The following is a 17957-nucleotide window of genomic DNA, read 5'->3' as shown; positions in this document are numbered from 1 at the left end:
CTGTCTTTATATTGGCACATTTCATCTCTCTACTTCTGCCTCTCTGTCTTTTATCCTTTCTCTGCCTATTCTGTCTCCAAAGGAAAGACTCACTGCATGACAGAATAACTCAGGTTGGAAGAGACTTGACCATTGTCTTGTCCGTCTCTCCTGCTCGAGTCAGGAGATGCTCACCCTGATGGCTCTGCCCTGGGTATGTCCCTCAGTGACACTCACCATCCCCACTGTCACTAGACACACACAGAGATCAGTTCAAAATCCATCCCTTGGTCTCTAAGAGGGCATGATGTGACAAGGAGGTTTTTGCTCCCAAATCCGTGGATCAATGGGCCTTTTTGGGCTTTTGTTCTGCTTGACAGCAGCTTCGGAAGAAGAGCCAACAGTGCAGGCAGCGTGCAGAGGAGATCCTGTTTTATTACAGACATAGTGTGAGGGAGTCAGTCATGAGACAATGTTACAGAAACTTTTCTAAGGTGTCCAGGTGAGAGAGAGCACGTTCCTGCCTCAGGTGTAGTGGGACAAATCCAAACAGTCATGCAGGAAAATGATAGGGAGAAATAACAGCAACAAAACCAGCAACAGAGTGAATAAACAAGGCTCTAACAGGCTACGGGATGCACTGGGAATCATGTGTGAAGAGAGACAGCAGGTCTCAGCTGTTGAAAAATGTCCATGAAAACCATTTCTTGATGGCATCCTTGAGCTCCTGGTTCCTCATGCTGTAGATGAGGGGGTTCACTGCTGGAGGCACCACCGAGTAGAGAACTGCCATCACCAGGTCCAGGGATGGGGAGGAGATGGAGGGGGGCTTCAGGTAGGAAAACATGATGGTGCTGAGGAACAGGGAGACCACAGCTAGGTGAGGGAGGCACGTGGAAAAGGCTTTGTGCCGTCCCTGCTCAGAGGGGATCCTCAGCACGGCCCTCAAGATCTGCACATAGGACAGCACAATAAAAACAAAACACCCAAAAGCAAAACAAGCGCTAACCACAATAAGCCCAACTTCCCTGAGGTAGGAGTCTGAGCACGAGAGTTTGAGGATCTGGGGAACTTCACAGAAAAACTGCTTTAGAACAGTGCCTTGGCAGATTGGTAGTGAAAATGTATTGGCTGTTTGCAGCACAGCATTGAGCAACCCACTGCCCCAGGCAGCTGCTGCCAGGTGGACACAAGCTCTGCTGCCCAGGAGGGTCCCGTAGTGCAGGGGTTGGCAGATGGCAACATAGCGGTCATACGCCATGATGGTGAGAAGATAAAACTCTGCTGACATGAAGAAGAGAAACAAAAACACTTGGGCAGCACATGCTGCATAGGAAATGGCCCTGGTGTCCCAGAGGGAATTGGCCATGGCTTTGGGGACAGTGGTGGAGATGGAGCCCAGGTCGAGGAGGGAGAGGTTGAGGAGGAAGAAGTACATGGGGCTGTGGAGGTGGTGGTCGCAGACTATGGCGGTGATGATGAGGCCATTGCCCAGGAGGGCAGCCAGGTAGATGCCCAGGAAGAGGCAGAAGTGCAAGAGCTGCAGCTCCCACGTGTCTGCGAATGCCAGGAGGAGGAACTGGGTGATAGAGCTGCTGTTGGACATTTTCTTCCTCCAGGCATGGGGACCTGTGCAAGGAGAAAAAGGCAGTGACAAGTTGAGAAGGACTTCTCTGATGAAAAACCTATGCCATTTCCCATAGAAATCCCCCTCCCTCAGCTGAATGAGGACTGAGTCAGCTCATTCCCCAACCCCACCAACTGAACGACATGGTGCCTCACAGTTCAAAACACAGCTGAGGCACCTAGCTGCCATGAAGACACATATGGGGCAGCGTCCCCGGAGATGGAGTCAGAACAGAAGCTGACCCACATCCCTCAGACCAAGTCCTGAGAGCGAGAGCACCACAGGCAGGTGTAGAAATACAGAATATGTCTGTGGTCTGAAAAACTGAAGTAAGGAGAGAAAGGCAGATGGGCATGCAGTGAAGCCTTCCCCTTACCCAGCCGTGCTCTCTACCTCACAGACAGCGACACTGCAGGCACTCCTTTTTAGCATATTTCTTGTGTATTGACTGTAGAACACATGCACTGCTCCTACACTGGAGGTCCAGCTGCCGAGGAGGTGTTTCATGCCCTGGACCCTGTGGCCCTGGGGATGAGGCTGTGCTGGGTGGCAGAGGAGACCAGGGACTTGCTCTGGGGAAGTTCTCTGAACTGCAGGGGATGGCAGGGAGGTGCTCAAATTCTTCATCATACGGCACTTTGTGTAGCAGCTCCCTGTCTCTTAATGACCATGTCTCTGGTGCCAGGAGCTCTCCCTGCCTGGAGCTCTCCCTTCTGGGAGCTGAGTCTCTCTCCCCTTTTCTCCGCCCTGGCAGTGCTCACAGAGCCCATCCCACCCGCTGTGTGCCCAGCTCTGCCCTGCAGACACCTCCTGCATCAAAGCACTGCCCAGGGGCATCTCTGTGTGTGCAGTGGAGAAAAGAGCTGCTCAGAGAAACACTTACAAGAACTGGGTTGTTTGTGACTTCTCCAGAAGGGAGAAATAAATTTCATCACCCACTACCCACCCAACAACCAATAGGAGAAATGTCAAAGCACAGACTCCTGCCCTTTCAGGTAAACGCTGCCTTTACGTCCCTCTTCAGAAAAAACCTCTGCAAATATCCTGAGAGTGATGTGGAGCTGTGAGCATCCCTGACCCACACAGCACCCTCACAACAGCAGAAGCACCCTGCCATTGCACTGGTCTCTCCTTCCACCCCCAGCTTCTCCCCACAGCGCCGTGGGGAGCTCCCCGGGCAGGCTGAGTGCTGACCCTGGCAGGCGGCAGAGTCCCTGCCCCAGCACCCAGCCCCGGGGGTGCAGGGACCCTGCTCGGAAGGACAGCCCTGGGCACCCCTGGCTGCACACCCACCTTCACACCCTGCAGCCGTCCCTGGCAGAAGGCAGCCCTCATGCCCTGTCCCTCTGATGGTGCAGCAGGGAAGCCCTGCTCTGGAGCACCTCCTGCTCCTCTATACAGGAGTGACATTCCTGGGAACTATGCCAGCTTTATGAGAGCCCTCCATAAACTGCAGCTGCATTGCCCTGCACCCAGAGACTTACCCTGTCAAGATCCCTGAAGATTACTCCTACTATGCGCTCTCAGCATCCTCCCCCTCCAGACTGCCTTTAAACCCTTCGCTGCTTCACTCCTCTCCCCTCGGTGCCTGCAGGCAGTGCCCTCAGCCCTGCTGCGCTCTGCAGAGGAGCTGCTCCTGGGCAGAGCTGTCTCTCGGCAGTGCTGCCCGCTTGCCATGAGCTCCCTCTGTCCCAGGAGCCCGGCACAGCTCAGCAGCAGAGGACCATCTCAAGGGGTTTTAATGACCCCTCGGGTGGGTTTGGTGCAGAGTCCATGAACCTCAGACAGTGAGAGGGAGTTGAAGAAACCTCTCAAGAAGTCAGTGTCTGATGCAATCTCCACTGTTTCTTGGAGTGTTAATGGGTCCCACGGAGGGACATTGCTGACAAAGCCTCCCCAGGGGCTGCTTAGAGCAGAAAACTCCAGGCAGTGATGACAGGTAGGCAAAGGCAATGTGAAGGAAGAGATTCTGAGGAACCCTGGATGTGTTACCTAAAGGCAAAGGGCCAAGCTCTGACCCCCAGCCCCTGGGAAGGAGATCCGGTCCCTCACACATTGCTCAGGGCTCTTCCTGGGGCGGTGTGATGTGGGGATGGGCAATGCCCAGGGCAGGACTACGGTACGATACCTCCCAGGCTCCCAGGTGGGGAAGGGGAGGCAATGAGCCCCGAGTGCTGTAAGGACAAGGTGCTTCCTCATGGGTGTCAGTGGCAGAGACAACAGCCACAGCCGAGGAGGGAAAGAGCTGATCTCTCTTGGGGGCTTTTCTGACTTTCTCCATCCCTCTCTCATCTCCACCATTGGCTGTCCTACGGTCTCCCACACCTGCACCTCTTTCTCTGCAGGCTGTAGACATCCACCCTGCTACCCCACCTGGCTCTCACCTGAGCAACTTCCTTTACTGATATCTCTCCATCCTTCCTCGTTGTCCCTTGCAACACAAAGCCTTGGGTTGTTCCAGTCTCCCTCTGGGTGACTTCTTATACCACAGCACTGCCGTTCGAGTGACATTTCTCTTTCCTCGTGTCCAGTCTGGACCTCTCCAGCTGCACTTTGTGCTTTAAGTTCTTCCTCATGCCGTTTCCCACCATGAAGAAAAGCTCCATCATCTCTGAAACCACCTTTCCAGCAGTCTCAGGCTAATCCTATACTGCTCTGAGTCTCTCTGCCACTGGGCCAAAGCTGCCCAGGTCCCTCAGCCGCCCCATACAGGTCATGTGCACCCGGTCCCGTACCCCATCTTGGCAGACCTGCACTCGACACTCTCTAGTTCCTCCTGACTTCTCCAAATTGGGGAGCCACCCACTGGGACACACCCATGTGTGTGGAGCCACACCAGTGCTGAGTCAAGGGGGATGATCACTCAAGTTGTCTGGGTGGCCCACAGTCCTCCTAACACAGCCCCACGTGCAGCTGCCCTTGTTCATAGGGACCATACGCTACTGGTTGTAGGGCATCCCTCGTAGTGCCCAGGCCCTTCTCCTCAGCTGCTCACGTCCCAGCCTGTCCTGATGTATGGGGTTATTCTCCCCACGCCCCCCACCACTGCAGCTCGGATGCAGAAATGTTGAACCATACGACTGTCACAGAGTTCCTTCTCTTGGGCTTCCCCTCCCTCCACCATCCGGAGCGCCTCATGGCAATCGCTCTCCTGGCTTCGTACCTGGTGATCTTAGGGGCAAACCTGCCGATCATTCCCTTGTTCTTGCTGAAAGAGACCTCCACAGTCCCACAGACTTTTCCCTCTGTAACCTCTCCTGTTTGGAGGTTTTCATCACCATATCCATCATACCCAAAGCCGTAGGAAACTTGTGCATGGCCAGCAAAGCCATGTCCTGCCCAGGCTGCTTATCTCAGTGCTACTTCTACTCCCTTCTGGGCTGCGTCTTCATGTATGTCCAGCCTTCAAGTCACCACATTTCCTGAAACAAGGCAGTGGCCCTTCTCAACACACTGCCAACTCCTTTGCTGAGTCCCTTTATTTTCAGCCTCAGGAACCAGCTGATGAAAGATGCTCTCAAGGCAGGTTTCAAGAGAAGTGGGATAATCTTCAGAAACCACTTTTCCACCTCAGAAGAGGTGTCGTAAGTGGATTTTGAAAGGGGAGAGGGGTGGGGAGGGCAAACACATGGTTATGATGCATCTGCAGAAATGAGACCTCTCTTTCTTAGCAGTGTAAGATCTCCTTAATCGAATATCACACCAGACTCTCTTCTGCAACACATCCTCATAAGACGACCCTACATAGCAATGCCTTTCAAATGACCTACAAGCATTTTACAAACCCTGGTGAACACCACAGTGGCATTTTCTAAGCGTGCAAACCAAGACAGAAAGTAACAAGCAGAGGACTTCATCCCTCCATGGCACACCCAATTCTCAACAAGCTTCACCCTCCTCCAGTTCTCATGCAACTTCGTCTTCCTCCTAAATATGGTTTACCAATTATTTTGGTGGCAGATCTTTGCTGAACCTCTTCGTCTTTAGGAAATGACAGGACATAGGTGGAACACAATAAGAGAAGAATGACGGCTTTATTTCTCTGCAAAGTAACACTTACATCTTTGTTAACCTCCTGGTCAGAAGAAAAATATGCCAGAAATTCAGTCCAGTTTAACTGTTGAGAATGACCTCTCTTCTAATTTGGTCCACAATCTAGAACATTGGTCAGGAATGTAGGTTTGAGTAACAGTGCACCTGCCTCCACAACACATTTGGTGAAATAAATGTCCAGTCCTTGACACAATGCTCCCAGAGCCAATACTTCAGCTAATCCAGCACATTCAGAGGAATTAGCTTGTTCAGACATAGACTTTTATAACTTTAATGTCTAAAACGATGAGTTCATTCTCTGGCCTCCTTTGATAGTGGGGAAGGATCAGCACTCTAGAGGGTGATATCATCTCCTCCTACAGTGGTCTTCAGGAGAACTGTACTTAGCATAGACTTGGCAGCTTAGTTTTCCCATAGGTCATTTGCACAAGGGAGGGACTCTTGCTCAGCAGAGCCATCCTTTGAAGACATGAGGGTTACAACTGTACCTTAAAGTCTCTCCAAAATTAAAGGGAAACCTCTCCTCTTCTCTAATCCCTGTCACAGTGTTGCCATTTAGTGCCAGTGGCTCTTTGCACAGTGGCAGCTATGAAGCGAGACCATGTGTCTTGGTACAGTCCTGTCCTGCCTGTCTTCTCATTCCAGCTCCTCTTCCCTTAGATACCCTCTCTGTGTCCTTGACACTGCTGAACCCAGATACAGGCAGCGTGGTGGTCAGTGCAGTCAGAGCTGTGGGGCATAAGCTAATGGGCACTCACACACCTCAGTGGACAGGCAGAGGTTGGGGCAGAGTGTATGGGGCCAGGCTGCCAAGACATGCCCCTTATGTTCTCAACTCTCTTAATCTCTCGCTGTCTCTTTCTCCATCTTGCTCGTATCTTAGGGATCCATCTCAATCCCTCAGCTCTCTCACAGTTGTCTCTCAGCCATCTACATGGGATGTGATTTAGAGCGAGCAGTGAATCTGAGGCACCCTCCCCATGGAAGCACCTTCAGGAACAACGCACCCCAGTGTACGTGGGGTGGATCACTGGGCTCCTCCATTCCAGGAGCTCTCTGGACTGTCTAGGTGACTGCCTCGGCCATCTCCAACTCGCTGTAAATGTAAAAAGTTTGAGAAAGTCCTTCCTCAGGGTGAAGATCAGTCTATGGCACAATGCGTTGCCCTAAAGGCTTTTTTGCATGATGGAGTTTTTCTGTCGGGCACCTCTTTCTCTTGCTTGAAAGCGGGACTTGGCTAACGCCTATGCCGGGTACTACTGGGAATAACTTCCTGCATCATAATGTAATGTGAGCAAATGGACATTCTCTCTCATTCCACAGAAATAGGTACCTCAGTGCGGCAACTCATCTCTCTAATGAGAGGAGGTTCTTCCAAGAAGAGCAGTTTGGCCCTCTCAGATAACCTGTTCCTGCCCTTTCACGAGGAATGGAGCCCCTAAGCCAAGTGTGAATTCAGTCAGAGGAGGGAAAACCGCCGTGTTGTCTCTGGCAGTGACTCCTTCCCGATTCCTTTGTACAACAAACACAGAAGCGCATGCCCTTCCTCAGGTTTCCTTCCTGCCAGGTGGGGAAAAGAAGGTCCTACAGCACTTCATGGAGAAAGAGGAATGGGACAAGCGGACATGACCAGTGGAGTTCCTCCTCCTGCTGGGACTGAGTAATGTCCCCAAGCTTCAGGTGCCCCTCTTTCTCCTCTCCCTCGGGATCTACATGGTGACAGTGTTTGTTAACATCCTCATTGTTGTGCTGGTGCTGCCAGATGGGCATCTTCAAAGTCCCATGTCCGTCTTCCTGGGGAATTTCTCCAGTGTGGAAATCTGCTACACCTCCACTATCCTGCCCAGGCTGCTGGCCAGCTTCCTAGCCAGGGACAGAACCGTTTCTGCTCAAGGTTGCATGGCACAGTTCTTTTTCTTTGGCTGTTTTGCAGGTACCGAGTGCTATCTGCTGGCCACCATGTCCTAGGATCGCTACTTGGCCATCTGTCAAGCCCTGCTCTAGGCAAGCCTCATGAACTGGAAGCTCTGTCTCCAGCTGGCGGCTGGGTCTTGGCTAGCAGCATTGCTCATGTCTACCATAGTCACCGGGCTCTTTTCCAGGTTACAGTTCTGTGCTCCCAATGCCACTGATCACTTCTTCTGTGGTTTTGCCCCATTGCTAGAGCTTGCCTGCAGTGACACCACGGTGCTTAGGCTGGTTACTTTCAGAGTCTGCTTTCTGGATGTAGTCTTCCCATTTGGGCTCACACTGGTATCCTACATCTGCACCAGAGCTGCAGTCCTGAGGATCCCAACCACCATGGGGAGGCAGAAGGCCTTCTCCACCTGCTCCTCTCACCTCATCGTGGTGACTGTTTTCTATGGCACCCTCATCCTTGTCTATATGACACCCAGGACAGCCTCCCTGAGGCAGCTCCATAAAGTCCTCTCCTTTTTCTACACCATCCTCACGGCCCTGGTCAATCCACTCCTCTACAGCCTGCGGAACAGGGAGGTCAAGGGGTCTCTTGGAAATGCACTCAGAAAAACTGTGGCCTGCATCGAGAGCTCATACATGTTGTGATCCACCAGGAATAAACAGGTGGTGGATCTCTTCTGATCAGGTGGGGACCACTCGTAAGTGCCTCTTTTGTGTACCAGGTATATCTTTAGAAGTGCAGAATCTTGGGACTGGTTGTGGAATGAGAAGCGGGAGAAGGGAATTTGTGTCATAAAGAAATATAGGTCTGGTCTTGAAGAGTGTAAAAAACTTGCCTGGCTTTCTTCCTTCTTTAAAGTAAAGCCAGTTGTGATCCTGCAAGTGGGAGCTGTTGAAATGCCGGACCTGCCCAGGAGTGGGAGGAAACTGACTCTAAGCATGCTGTTTTCTCTTCTGTCACCCAGCCAGGCTGAGGCGTGGCATTCCTGCATGTCTGGGATTCCTCCTGGCATCTCCGTATTGGCAGGGAGAAGTGGGCAGCTGGATCAAGCCCTTCCACTGGACATGTCTAAATCCAACTAGGTGAATCCCATCCCTCTTGTTCTCTGGGCTTCCTAGCAGAGGACAACTGTGAAAGCTACTCTGATAGGGTCAGCCCCTCTAAAAAAAAAAAAGTAGATCCTTGCGCAGAGGAAAGATGCACAAGTTGGGTCTCAGTTTCCCCATCTTTTAACACAGAAATCATTACTTCCCCCTTCTTTCCTTCTCGTATTCCAACTCCCCTCCAACAATGTAATTACTTATTTGTTTCCCACTGTCTGACTTAGATACTGCAAACCGAGTCCTCCTGTTTTCTTCTTTCTTGCAAAAGAGAGCAAGGTCAGCTCATGGGGCATGACTGAGCACAGACACCCCCAGCAGCAGGCTCTCCCCATTTCCTAGGCTGAGGCAAGCGCACAAGGTGGGAATGTCTCCATCATCTCTGATTTGCGCAAGGGCCTTCAGCCCTGACATACTCCCACAACACACTTGTTCCTCCTCTACCCACAGACAGAAATTCCTTCCCACTTCCAGGCTCAGGTCTTGGCTGCAAGAATTTGCTGCACTTCAGAAGAGGCCTTGAGCTTCTTGGCTCTTCTTGGTGCTTAAGGCAATCTTCCGGGCTCCCTCCAGATTTCATGGGGGGACTTCTTGTCTCTAACAAGGACTTTGTGACAAGTTTTTATGAAATGTTTGTTCTTCTGTCATTCCTGTGTGTGGGGAGATTAGACACAGAGAAGGAGGATATACACCAAAAGGGACGTGAGTGAAGTGCCAGTAAGAACCAGGTGAGCTCCCCCCATGCCTGTGGCTTCCTGGCAAGGAGTCTGTCCTGAGAAGGGCATCCAGCCTCTACCCCACTCTGGAGTGGGGAATCAGCAGCACTCGTGCCTCCTGGGGGACACAAACGATGACTTTTCAAGGGCACCTTTCCTCTGAACTGCTTTAGATTTGTCCTTGAGGATGAGGAATAATGGCCAGCACTGCAAATACTGATTTAACTGGCATTGCCCAGAGTGGTCATCAGAGATGCAAACTGCTATGCTGCAGATAATTATATTAAGGCAGATTAATGTTGCGGGTTTGGTTTTGTTTTGTTTCTTCTTTTTTGATACTGATACTCTTAGGGAAATCACACAAGCATCTGATGGATTATTGAAGGTTTTCTGAGAGAAGCCCCAGCAGATTAGCATCTCAAGCAATGGGATGCCAGAGGGCAAGGGAAGGATGGTTTGGGCACTGCCCTGGGATTTGGGAAACGGAAATGAGTTCTCCTCTCCTTGACACCCTGCCCTTTTCAGTGAGGGCTGTGAAAAACTCTGCCAACTAGGTCGGAACTCACAGCCGTGTCAGGGAACTTCTGTCGAACTGCAGGAATGTGGTCCTGACAGCTCAGGCGTTGAGTTTCCATTGGAGTCCAAACTGCTACAATTCACACTGCCTCCGTCTTCACTATGACACTGGGTGTTGTGTGACACAACTGTCCTGGATCTCCAGGCAGGATGGGCAAAAGTTTGATACCTGAACCAGAACTTTTCCTCTTCCTGGAAATGTCAATGCCACAGGCTCGAGCCAAGAGGCCCAAGAAACAAAACTTCCCAGAGAATCAAGTAATGAAAACCTCCCCCCAGCTGTGGGACTTGCTCTTGACTGACAGAGAATTTGTGAGTCTGGACAAATTTGTGAGTCTTCACCTATTTTTCCCTCTCTCTTTGTAACTTGGCTCTCAGCATTTCTGTATTGAATCTGCTTTGCCACTTTGAAAATGTGTCTTTGAGAAACTAGCTCGGGATATTTTCATTATCTTTTTTTTAGCCCAAATGAATATGCAGCATTGAAGTGGGTTTCCATATATGGAGCAGTTTTGCACAATGTCTGCTCCAAGAGGAGAAATATCTCAGCCTGCATCTGGAAATGAATGAAGCTGTGGGGGGTAAATGTGCTGCTTCAGACAATATGTGGTATGCATGCAAGAGAAAATGTTGTGAAGGTGAATGGGCATGAAAGAAATGGAAAACTGCCCATCCAATGGAGCTCTGCAAGAGGAGGATGGAGCCGTACATAACATGGCATGATCCAAGTGGGATCAGCATGGAGAGAAGACATTTGTAGGGAAGGTGTTGTAATGGAGTACCTTGACGTCACCCAGCTGAAAAAGAGAGATTGGACAGTGCGCTGAAGTGATGGGCAGAAGCGTCCTGGGCTAAAAGACCTTGGCTAAGAGAAGGTTGGAGGGATTTAGGTTGCAGAGGTTTGAGGTAGTCCTTTCAAGATCTAAGCAGGCTGAGCTTTGGAGACAAGTAAAAATAAGGAAGCTCTCAAGGATGTTTTGCCATTTGTTGTACTATCTTTGCTCTCTCTTATCATTTAAAGATACAGTATTGCCCTTAAGTAATCCATGCTCCATATGTTTTTTCTCTGCTTTTTTGAGGAGGGGGAGGTGGAAGAGAAGAACAGTTTCTTTTTTAACCAAAGGCAGCCAAAGGGCAGATCCCAGGTTAGCGAAAAGGTACAAAGGAAGGCAGAATTTTGATGTGGTGTACACTGGCACAAGAGGATTACCTGCATTTCCATTCTCTGAAGCCCTAACTGGGCGACTGAGAGCCTGGAAGCTCAGAGCTCCCTTCATCTGCCCTGTATTTCAGCATGTAAAATGAAGCTAACTGAGTCATAAAGTTGGTTTTGATTCTCTTCACAGCCTAAGGCACAGCATGGGGCGGGAGACAGGCAGGACACCTAAAGAGGACTCACACTTCTCTGGAAAAAAGCTTAGGTGCTTGAGGGAACCTCAGGAGGCATGGCATACCGATTCCAGGGTTCAACAACCTGGTCAAATGCCTTGTCTCCTTCTCTGTAATGGTGGCATCGATGCGTGGCACTCATGTGTGGACTCTGTACAAGGATCATAGAATCATTGATTCATAGAATGGTTTAGGTTGGAAACGACCTTTAAGATCATCAAGTCCAACTGTAAACCTAACCCTGTTAAGTCCACCACTAAGCGCCTCATCCACACGTCTTTTAAAAAGCTCCAGTGATGGTGACTCCACTACATCCTTGGGCAGCCTGTTCCACTGTCTGAGAGCCCTTTTGGTGAAGAAACTATTCCTAATATCCAGTCTAACCTTCCCCTGGCACAACTTGTGGCTGTTTCTTCTCGTCCTATCACTTGTCACTTGGGAGAAGGGACCAGCACCCACCTCTCTACAGGGGGACAATCACTTCCCTAGTCCTGCCAGCCACACTGTTTCTGATATAAGCCAGGATGCAGTTGGCTGTCATAGCAATGTTGGCCAACATATGAATGTTTCTTTTCCATAGGTATTCAGAGAGATCCTTCTTGTGCTCGGGAGAGGCTGTCCTGCAAGGCCTATCACATTTCCTGAGCTCCTTCCCCCTTCAGAGCTGCTTCCCACGGCACCACCTGGATCAGTCCCCCCTGTATATCAAAGTCTTTGTCTCTGGAGTCCACCAGCCTGTGCTCTGCTGCTGGCCTTCCTTTGACACCTGGGACCCCACTATTTCCTTGTTTGCCAGTACCGGCTCCAGGTGAGCATCCCCCTTGTTGTCCCTACCTGGCAGCTCTGTTCGGAACTTGTCCCAGGAGCCTCCAGGCTGCTGGCATCCTGTCGATTTGCCTCACCAGGGAATGCCAGGGCACTTACAGTCCCCCACAGGAACCTGCTGCTTAACCTGGAGTCTTCCTCGGCTTGCTGAGAGAGGACTATTGCTGTTTCCTCTCCCTGACAAAGTAGGTTATGAGTGCCAAGACCATGTCACCCTTACTGACTTCTCTTCTCATCCTCACTCACAGAAGCTGGCCCAACCTGTTGCCCATCTCATAGAGGAGCTCCATATATCCTAGTTGCTCCTTCACACAGCGTGCTTCCCCCCAATACTTGTCCTCCCTGTCACCTTCTCCATCAGAGCCTGTATCCCTGCACTGCAGCACCCCAGCTCAGCAAGCTGTGCCACCACTTCTCATTTAATCCCAAACCATCACAGTAGAGTGACACGTCCTGGGGCTTCAGCTCCTCCTGCCTGTGCTCCAGCTCCTCCTGGCCATGCACCTTTGGGCTGCAGCACCTCAGCCGTGGCACCGGGGTGGAGCGCAGACTTCTCACAGGGAAACCTGATCACTGATCCTGACCATAAGACCATTGTGCATCGAACAGTTAGTGCTGTGCTGCGCTGTGCTGCATGTACAGCGTGGCCTCCGCACCTGTACTGTGCTGCAGAGATCCCTTGGGCACAGGACAACCTCAGCAGCTCCTTGTCCCAGTGCAGCCTGCGGGCTGCTCCCACTCGGTACCGGCCATCATGGCACCTGCATGGCCTTGTCTCTGTCTGACAATGCAGCAGGAAGGTCTCATGAGAACATCATTTCTGACTGACTGTGGAGAAGAGAAATAGAGTCGTTTCCTCCTAAGGGAATACAGTATGATTTTGAATGACCAAAATGGGAGACTGTCTTCTCTGGACGGGCTCTGCATGGCATGCTGCGCATGGCTGGGAGTCCCATTCGATGCTACAACACCTAGGCATCCCACCACCTAACTAGATAAAAGATTACCTATACTATTCTCTCCTTATAATCTTAGCCCTCACAGCATTTTAAATGGTACCTCACAGAGTCTGAGTACCTTCCTTACTGGGATCATCATGGACCAGGATCTACTGGTGAAGAACTCTCCCAGCACACTTGGATGCAGCCCCTACGGTCCAATGGACTGGTAGGTGTGCAGTTTGCTCAGGTAACCCCTGGCTTCATCCGCATTCACAGCTGGTTGTTCTCCTCCAGAGCCCTGCCTCAAAGCACAAAGGCCTGGGAGACCTTGCTGGTGGAAACTGAGGCAAAGGGGACACAGAGCATCTCGGACCTATCTACACCTACTCTTACTAATCTTTGCAGTTGTTCCACAGTCTCTCTGTCTCTTCCTTAACTCTTCCTGAAGTAGCAACAGCTCATCTAGGTGCCCTTGAATTCTTTTTTGGGTTTCAATTGAGTTTTGGTATGGACAACTGCTGTGCTTGGAGGATGCGGTCCATGAAGACAAGATGTGCGCAAGCACACTGAGAAAAGGATTCTTCTGTTCCTGGACTGTATCATCAAGGGAGTGAATAAAGATCCCTGTGTGATGTGCTTTGTGTTCACGCAATGCCTGCAGCTATTGGGCAGAGAAGGGACAGACTTTACCTCTCTGATAACATCTGATAACTGATGCCTCTGAGTGATGGCAACAGCAATGGCACACAGGCACCAAATTGCATTCTCTGCAATGCCGCCTGCATTGTCTTGTCACGCACCCACCCTGAATGGGAATTGCTTTCCTGTTGGTCCTGTGATTTTCTTGCCAGTCCTGGCATCTCATGTAGCTCTGTGTGCCTGGATTTGAACCTTACATTGAGCAGCTGCCTTGAATTCTGTACCACAATGTGGGGATGAACACGAGACAGCTGCCAATACACTCAGTGAAGATCTAGTAAACCCAACACCTGGAGGAGAGGAAGAAAGAGACGGAGCTCTCCCTATGGCATACGACTCCATTCCATCCTATGAATATCGCTATAGGCTGACCTGAACATAACGAGTAGGGACAGGTTCAGTTGCCCTTAATTTGGGCAGCAGCTGTCCTTTCAGTTGGCCAAAGGAAATTCCCAAGAGCCTCCAAGAAGATGCCCCAGATGTTGGCCTGTCTCTACATCAGCCTGCACGTATCTTCAATCTGTCTCTATTACCGGCACACATCTTTGACCACCTCTGGCACCTCAGATGTCACCAGACAACTGCATCTGAACAGCTCACTCCTGGCCTCCAGCTCCATTAATTACCATGGGAGCTGAGAGCAGGAGCTCACATGCAGGTGCCTATTGTGTGTCCACCTGAAGGGGGGCAGGAGGAATCCCACCTGCTGTGGGTCTGTGGTGTGCATGGGAGGGAGCTGAGTGCCCTTCCAGCCCCAGCACTCCAAACCCAGGATGAGATGCCTTGTCGGGCTCAGCTGCATCCCTTCCCTCAGCAGGGGTAAAGGAGATCCCTGCCTGTCCCTGTCTGGCTGTCCTGTCTAAAGATGGGCCAAGAAAAGTTGATATTTAGGCGTGACTCTGTCTCTCAGCAGGGAAATGACAGTGCTGGGAAGAAGTGTCTCTCCCCAGCTGCGGGAGGGAACCTCAGTGATTGCTCCAGCCTGTTTCACAGCAGGTTCCCCTGGAGCCCCAGGGACCCCTGGGGGGAGCCCCGAGGGGCAGAGAAAGTGCCGCCTTGGGCTGCTCCTCTGCTGCTGAGCTGGGCCGGGCTCCTGGGATGGAGGGAGCTCATGGCAAGCGGGCAGCACTGCCGAGAGACAGCTCTGCCCAGGAGCAGCTCCTCTGCAGAGCGCAGCAGGGCTGAGGGCACTGCCTGCAGGCACCGAGGGGAGAGGATCAAGGCAGAGAGAGGTTAAAGGCAGTCTGGGGTGGGAGGACATAGGCGAGCTCACTGGAGGAGAAATCTTCACAGCCCTTGACACGGTAAGTCTCTGGGTGCAGGGCAATGCAGCTGCAGTTCATGGAGGGCTCTCGTAAAGCTGGCATGGTACCCAGGAATGTCACTCCTGTATAGAGGAGGAGGAGGTGCCCCAGAGCAGGGCTTCCCTGCTGCACCATCAGAGGGACAGGGCATGAGGGCTGCCTTCTGCCAGGGACGGCTGCAGGGTGTGAAGGTGGGTGTGCAGCCAGGGGTGCCCAGGGCTGTCCTTCCGAGCAGGGTCCCTGCACCCCCGGGGCTGGGTGCTGGGGCAGGGACTCTGCCGCCTGCCAGGGTCAGCACTCAGCCTTTCCTGGGGAGCTCCCCACGGCACTGTGGGTGGCCCTTCAGCGCAGGGCAGGGTCCTTCTGCTGTGGAGAGAGTGCTGCCTGGGTCAGGGCTGCTCACAGCTCCACATACCCCCCAGGACATTTCCAAGGGCACTTTTCAAAAGGAAGGTCTATGTGGCGGTTACCTGAAAGGGAAGCTGCCGGTGTTTTGCATTTTCTCCTCTTGGTTGTCTGGGAGGGCAGTGGGAGATGGGAATTTATTTCTATGTTCTGGGGAAGGTCCTGAGACCCCACTTCTCATTAGCTCTTGTCTGATCTGCTCCTTAGCTCCGGCACAGACAGAGGTGCCCCTGGGCAGTACCCTGGTGCCAGGAGGTGTCTGCAGGGCAGAGCTGAGCACACGGTGAGTGGGATGGGGTCTGTGGGAGATGGTAGGAGAGAGACATGGGGACAGGGAATTAGCTTCCAGCAGGGACATCTCCAGCAGAGACAAGGGCAGGGAATGAGAAGGAGCTGCTACCAGAAATGCCATGGCAGGGCTATTCGGGCACCTCCCTGCCATGCCCTGGAGTGCAGATACCTTCCCCAGAGCAACCCCCTGGTCTCCTCTCCTACCCAGCAGAGCCTCTGCCTTCATGGCCATGGGGTCCCCGTTATGAGTCATGCCCTGGGCAGCTTGCCCTCCAGGTGGATGTGTCTTGGGGTGCAGTACACAAAAAAGAGACTAAAACCACCTGCCCTACAGTGACACCATGTGAGAGGTGGTGAGCACAGCTGGGTAAGGAGAAGGCTTCACAGCACGCCCCTCTGCCTTTCTGACCTCACCTCATTTTTTTGAAGCATTGCAGTTTTCTTCCCTGTTTCCCCACCCTTCCGTGATGCTCTTGCTCTCTGGGGTATGGATGGGGGTACAGGTCAGCTTCTGTTCTGGCACTGACTCTGTGTGTCCTTCCCTGGAAGTGTCTTCATGGGAAGTAGGTGCCCAAGCTCTGTTTTAAACTGTCAGGCACCATGCCATTCAATTGACAGGGCTGGGGAATGCGCTGGCTTGTTCCTCATTCATCACAGGGATGGGGATTTCTATGACAAATGGCATGTTATTTTCCTCACAGAAGTCTGTCCTCAGTTGTCATTGTCTTTTTCACCTTGGACAGGTCCCAATGCCCACAGAAAGCAAATGTCCAACAGCAGCTCCATCACCCAGTTCCTCCTCCTGGCATTCGCAGACACACGGGAGCTGCAGCTCTTGCACTTCTGCCTCTTCCTGGGCATCTACCTGGCTGCCCTCCTGGGAAATGGCCTCATCATCACCGCCATAGCCTGCGACCACCACCTCCACAGCCCCATGTACTTCTTCCTACTCAACCTTTCCTTCATCGACCTGGGCTTCGTCTCCACCACTCTCCCCAAAGCCATGGCCAATTCCCTCTGGGACACCAGGGCCATCTCCTATGCAGGATGTGCTGCCCAAGTCTTTTTTGTTTTATTTTTGATGTCAGCAGAATTTTTTCTTCTCACTGTCATGGCCTATGACCGCTACATTGCCATCTGCAAAACCCCTGCACTATGGGACCCTCCTGGGCAGCAGAGCTTGTGCCAAAATAGCAACAGCTGCCTGGGGCAGTGGGTTTCTCAATTCTCTTCTTCACACTACCAATACATTTTCACTACCACTTTGCGAAAGCAATGCTGTGGACCAGTTCTTCTGTGAAATTCCCCCAGTCCTCAAGCTCTCCTGCTCAGACTCCTACCTCAGGGTAGCTGGGCCTCTTAGTTTTAGTGCTTTTCTATTCTGGGGTTGTTTTATATTCATCTTGCTGTCCTATGTGCAGATCTTGAGGGCCGTGTTGAGGATCCCCTCTGAGCAGGGACGGCACAAAGCCTTTTCCACGTGCCTCCCTCACCTGGCTGTGGTCTCCCTGTTTATCTGTACTGGCACGTTCGCCTACCTCAAGCCCCCCTCCATCTCCTCTGCAGCTCTGGATTCAGTGATGGCAATGCTGTACTCGGTGGTGACCCCAGCCTTGAACCCCCTCATCTACAGCATGAGGAACCGGGAGCTCAAGGATGCCATGAAGAAAGTGATTTTAGGGATGTTTCCCATGTATCCCATTGCTGGACTGTCCTTTGTTTGCTCTTTTGTCCTTTCTGTTTTCATTATCTGTGTTGTTCTTAGCCTTTATTGTGTTCCTACATAAATGTTGAGATTCTCCTTACTTCTGCTGATTAATGAGCCTGCTTTGTCTTCCCTGGCTCTGAAATAAAAGTCTGTCTTTCACTGGGACAGAGCTACACTCTCATAGCATTTCTGAAATCAAATGGGATCTCCCCAGTGTGCTGACTGAAGTTTGGGCTCTTCTTCCAAAGCTGATGGCAGCAACAGGCCCAAGGAATTTCACCTCAAAAGGGCCTTTTTCTCCTTGGAATTGAGAGAGAAACTCTCGTTGTCACATTGTCACAGCTGTTTGTTAGAGACCTGGGGCTGGATCTTGGACTCACCCTTTGGTGTATGGTGGCCGTGGAGATGGTAAATGAGCACTGA

General features: G+C 51.7%; 1 protein-coding gene and 1 pseudogene across 1 annotated transcript; one reads left to right on the top strand and one right to left on the bottom strand.

The window, feature by feature from the left end:
* Positions 1–652: 652 nt before the first annotated feature.
* Positions 653–1597, bottom strand: LOC132321518 (olfactory receptor 14C36-like). Its single transcript, XM_059835014.1, has one exon. The coding sequence runs from the start codon at positions 1583–1585 to the stop codon at positions 653–655; it is 933 nt and encodes a 310-aa protein (XP_059690997.1). The 5' UTR covers positions 1586–1597.
* Positions 1598–16592: 14995 nt separating this feature from the next.
* Positions 16593–17957, top strand: LOC132321473 (olfactory receptor 1N2-like; annotated as a pseudogene).

This window comes from Gavia stellata, unplaced genomic scaffold, assembly GCF_030936135.1.
Source record: "Gavia stellata isolate bGavSte3 unplaced genomic scaffold, bGavSte3.hap2 HAP2_SCAFFOLD_42, whole genome shotgun sequence".
In the NCBI taxonomy this organism is placed as follows: domain Eukaryota; kingdom Metazoa; phylum Chordata; class Aves; order Gaviiformes; family Gaviidae; genus Gavia; species Gavia stellata.
The sequence above is the reverse complement of the archived record's forward strand: the minus strand, read 5'-3'. Positions and strand labels throughout refer to the sequence as shown.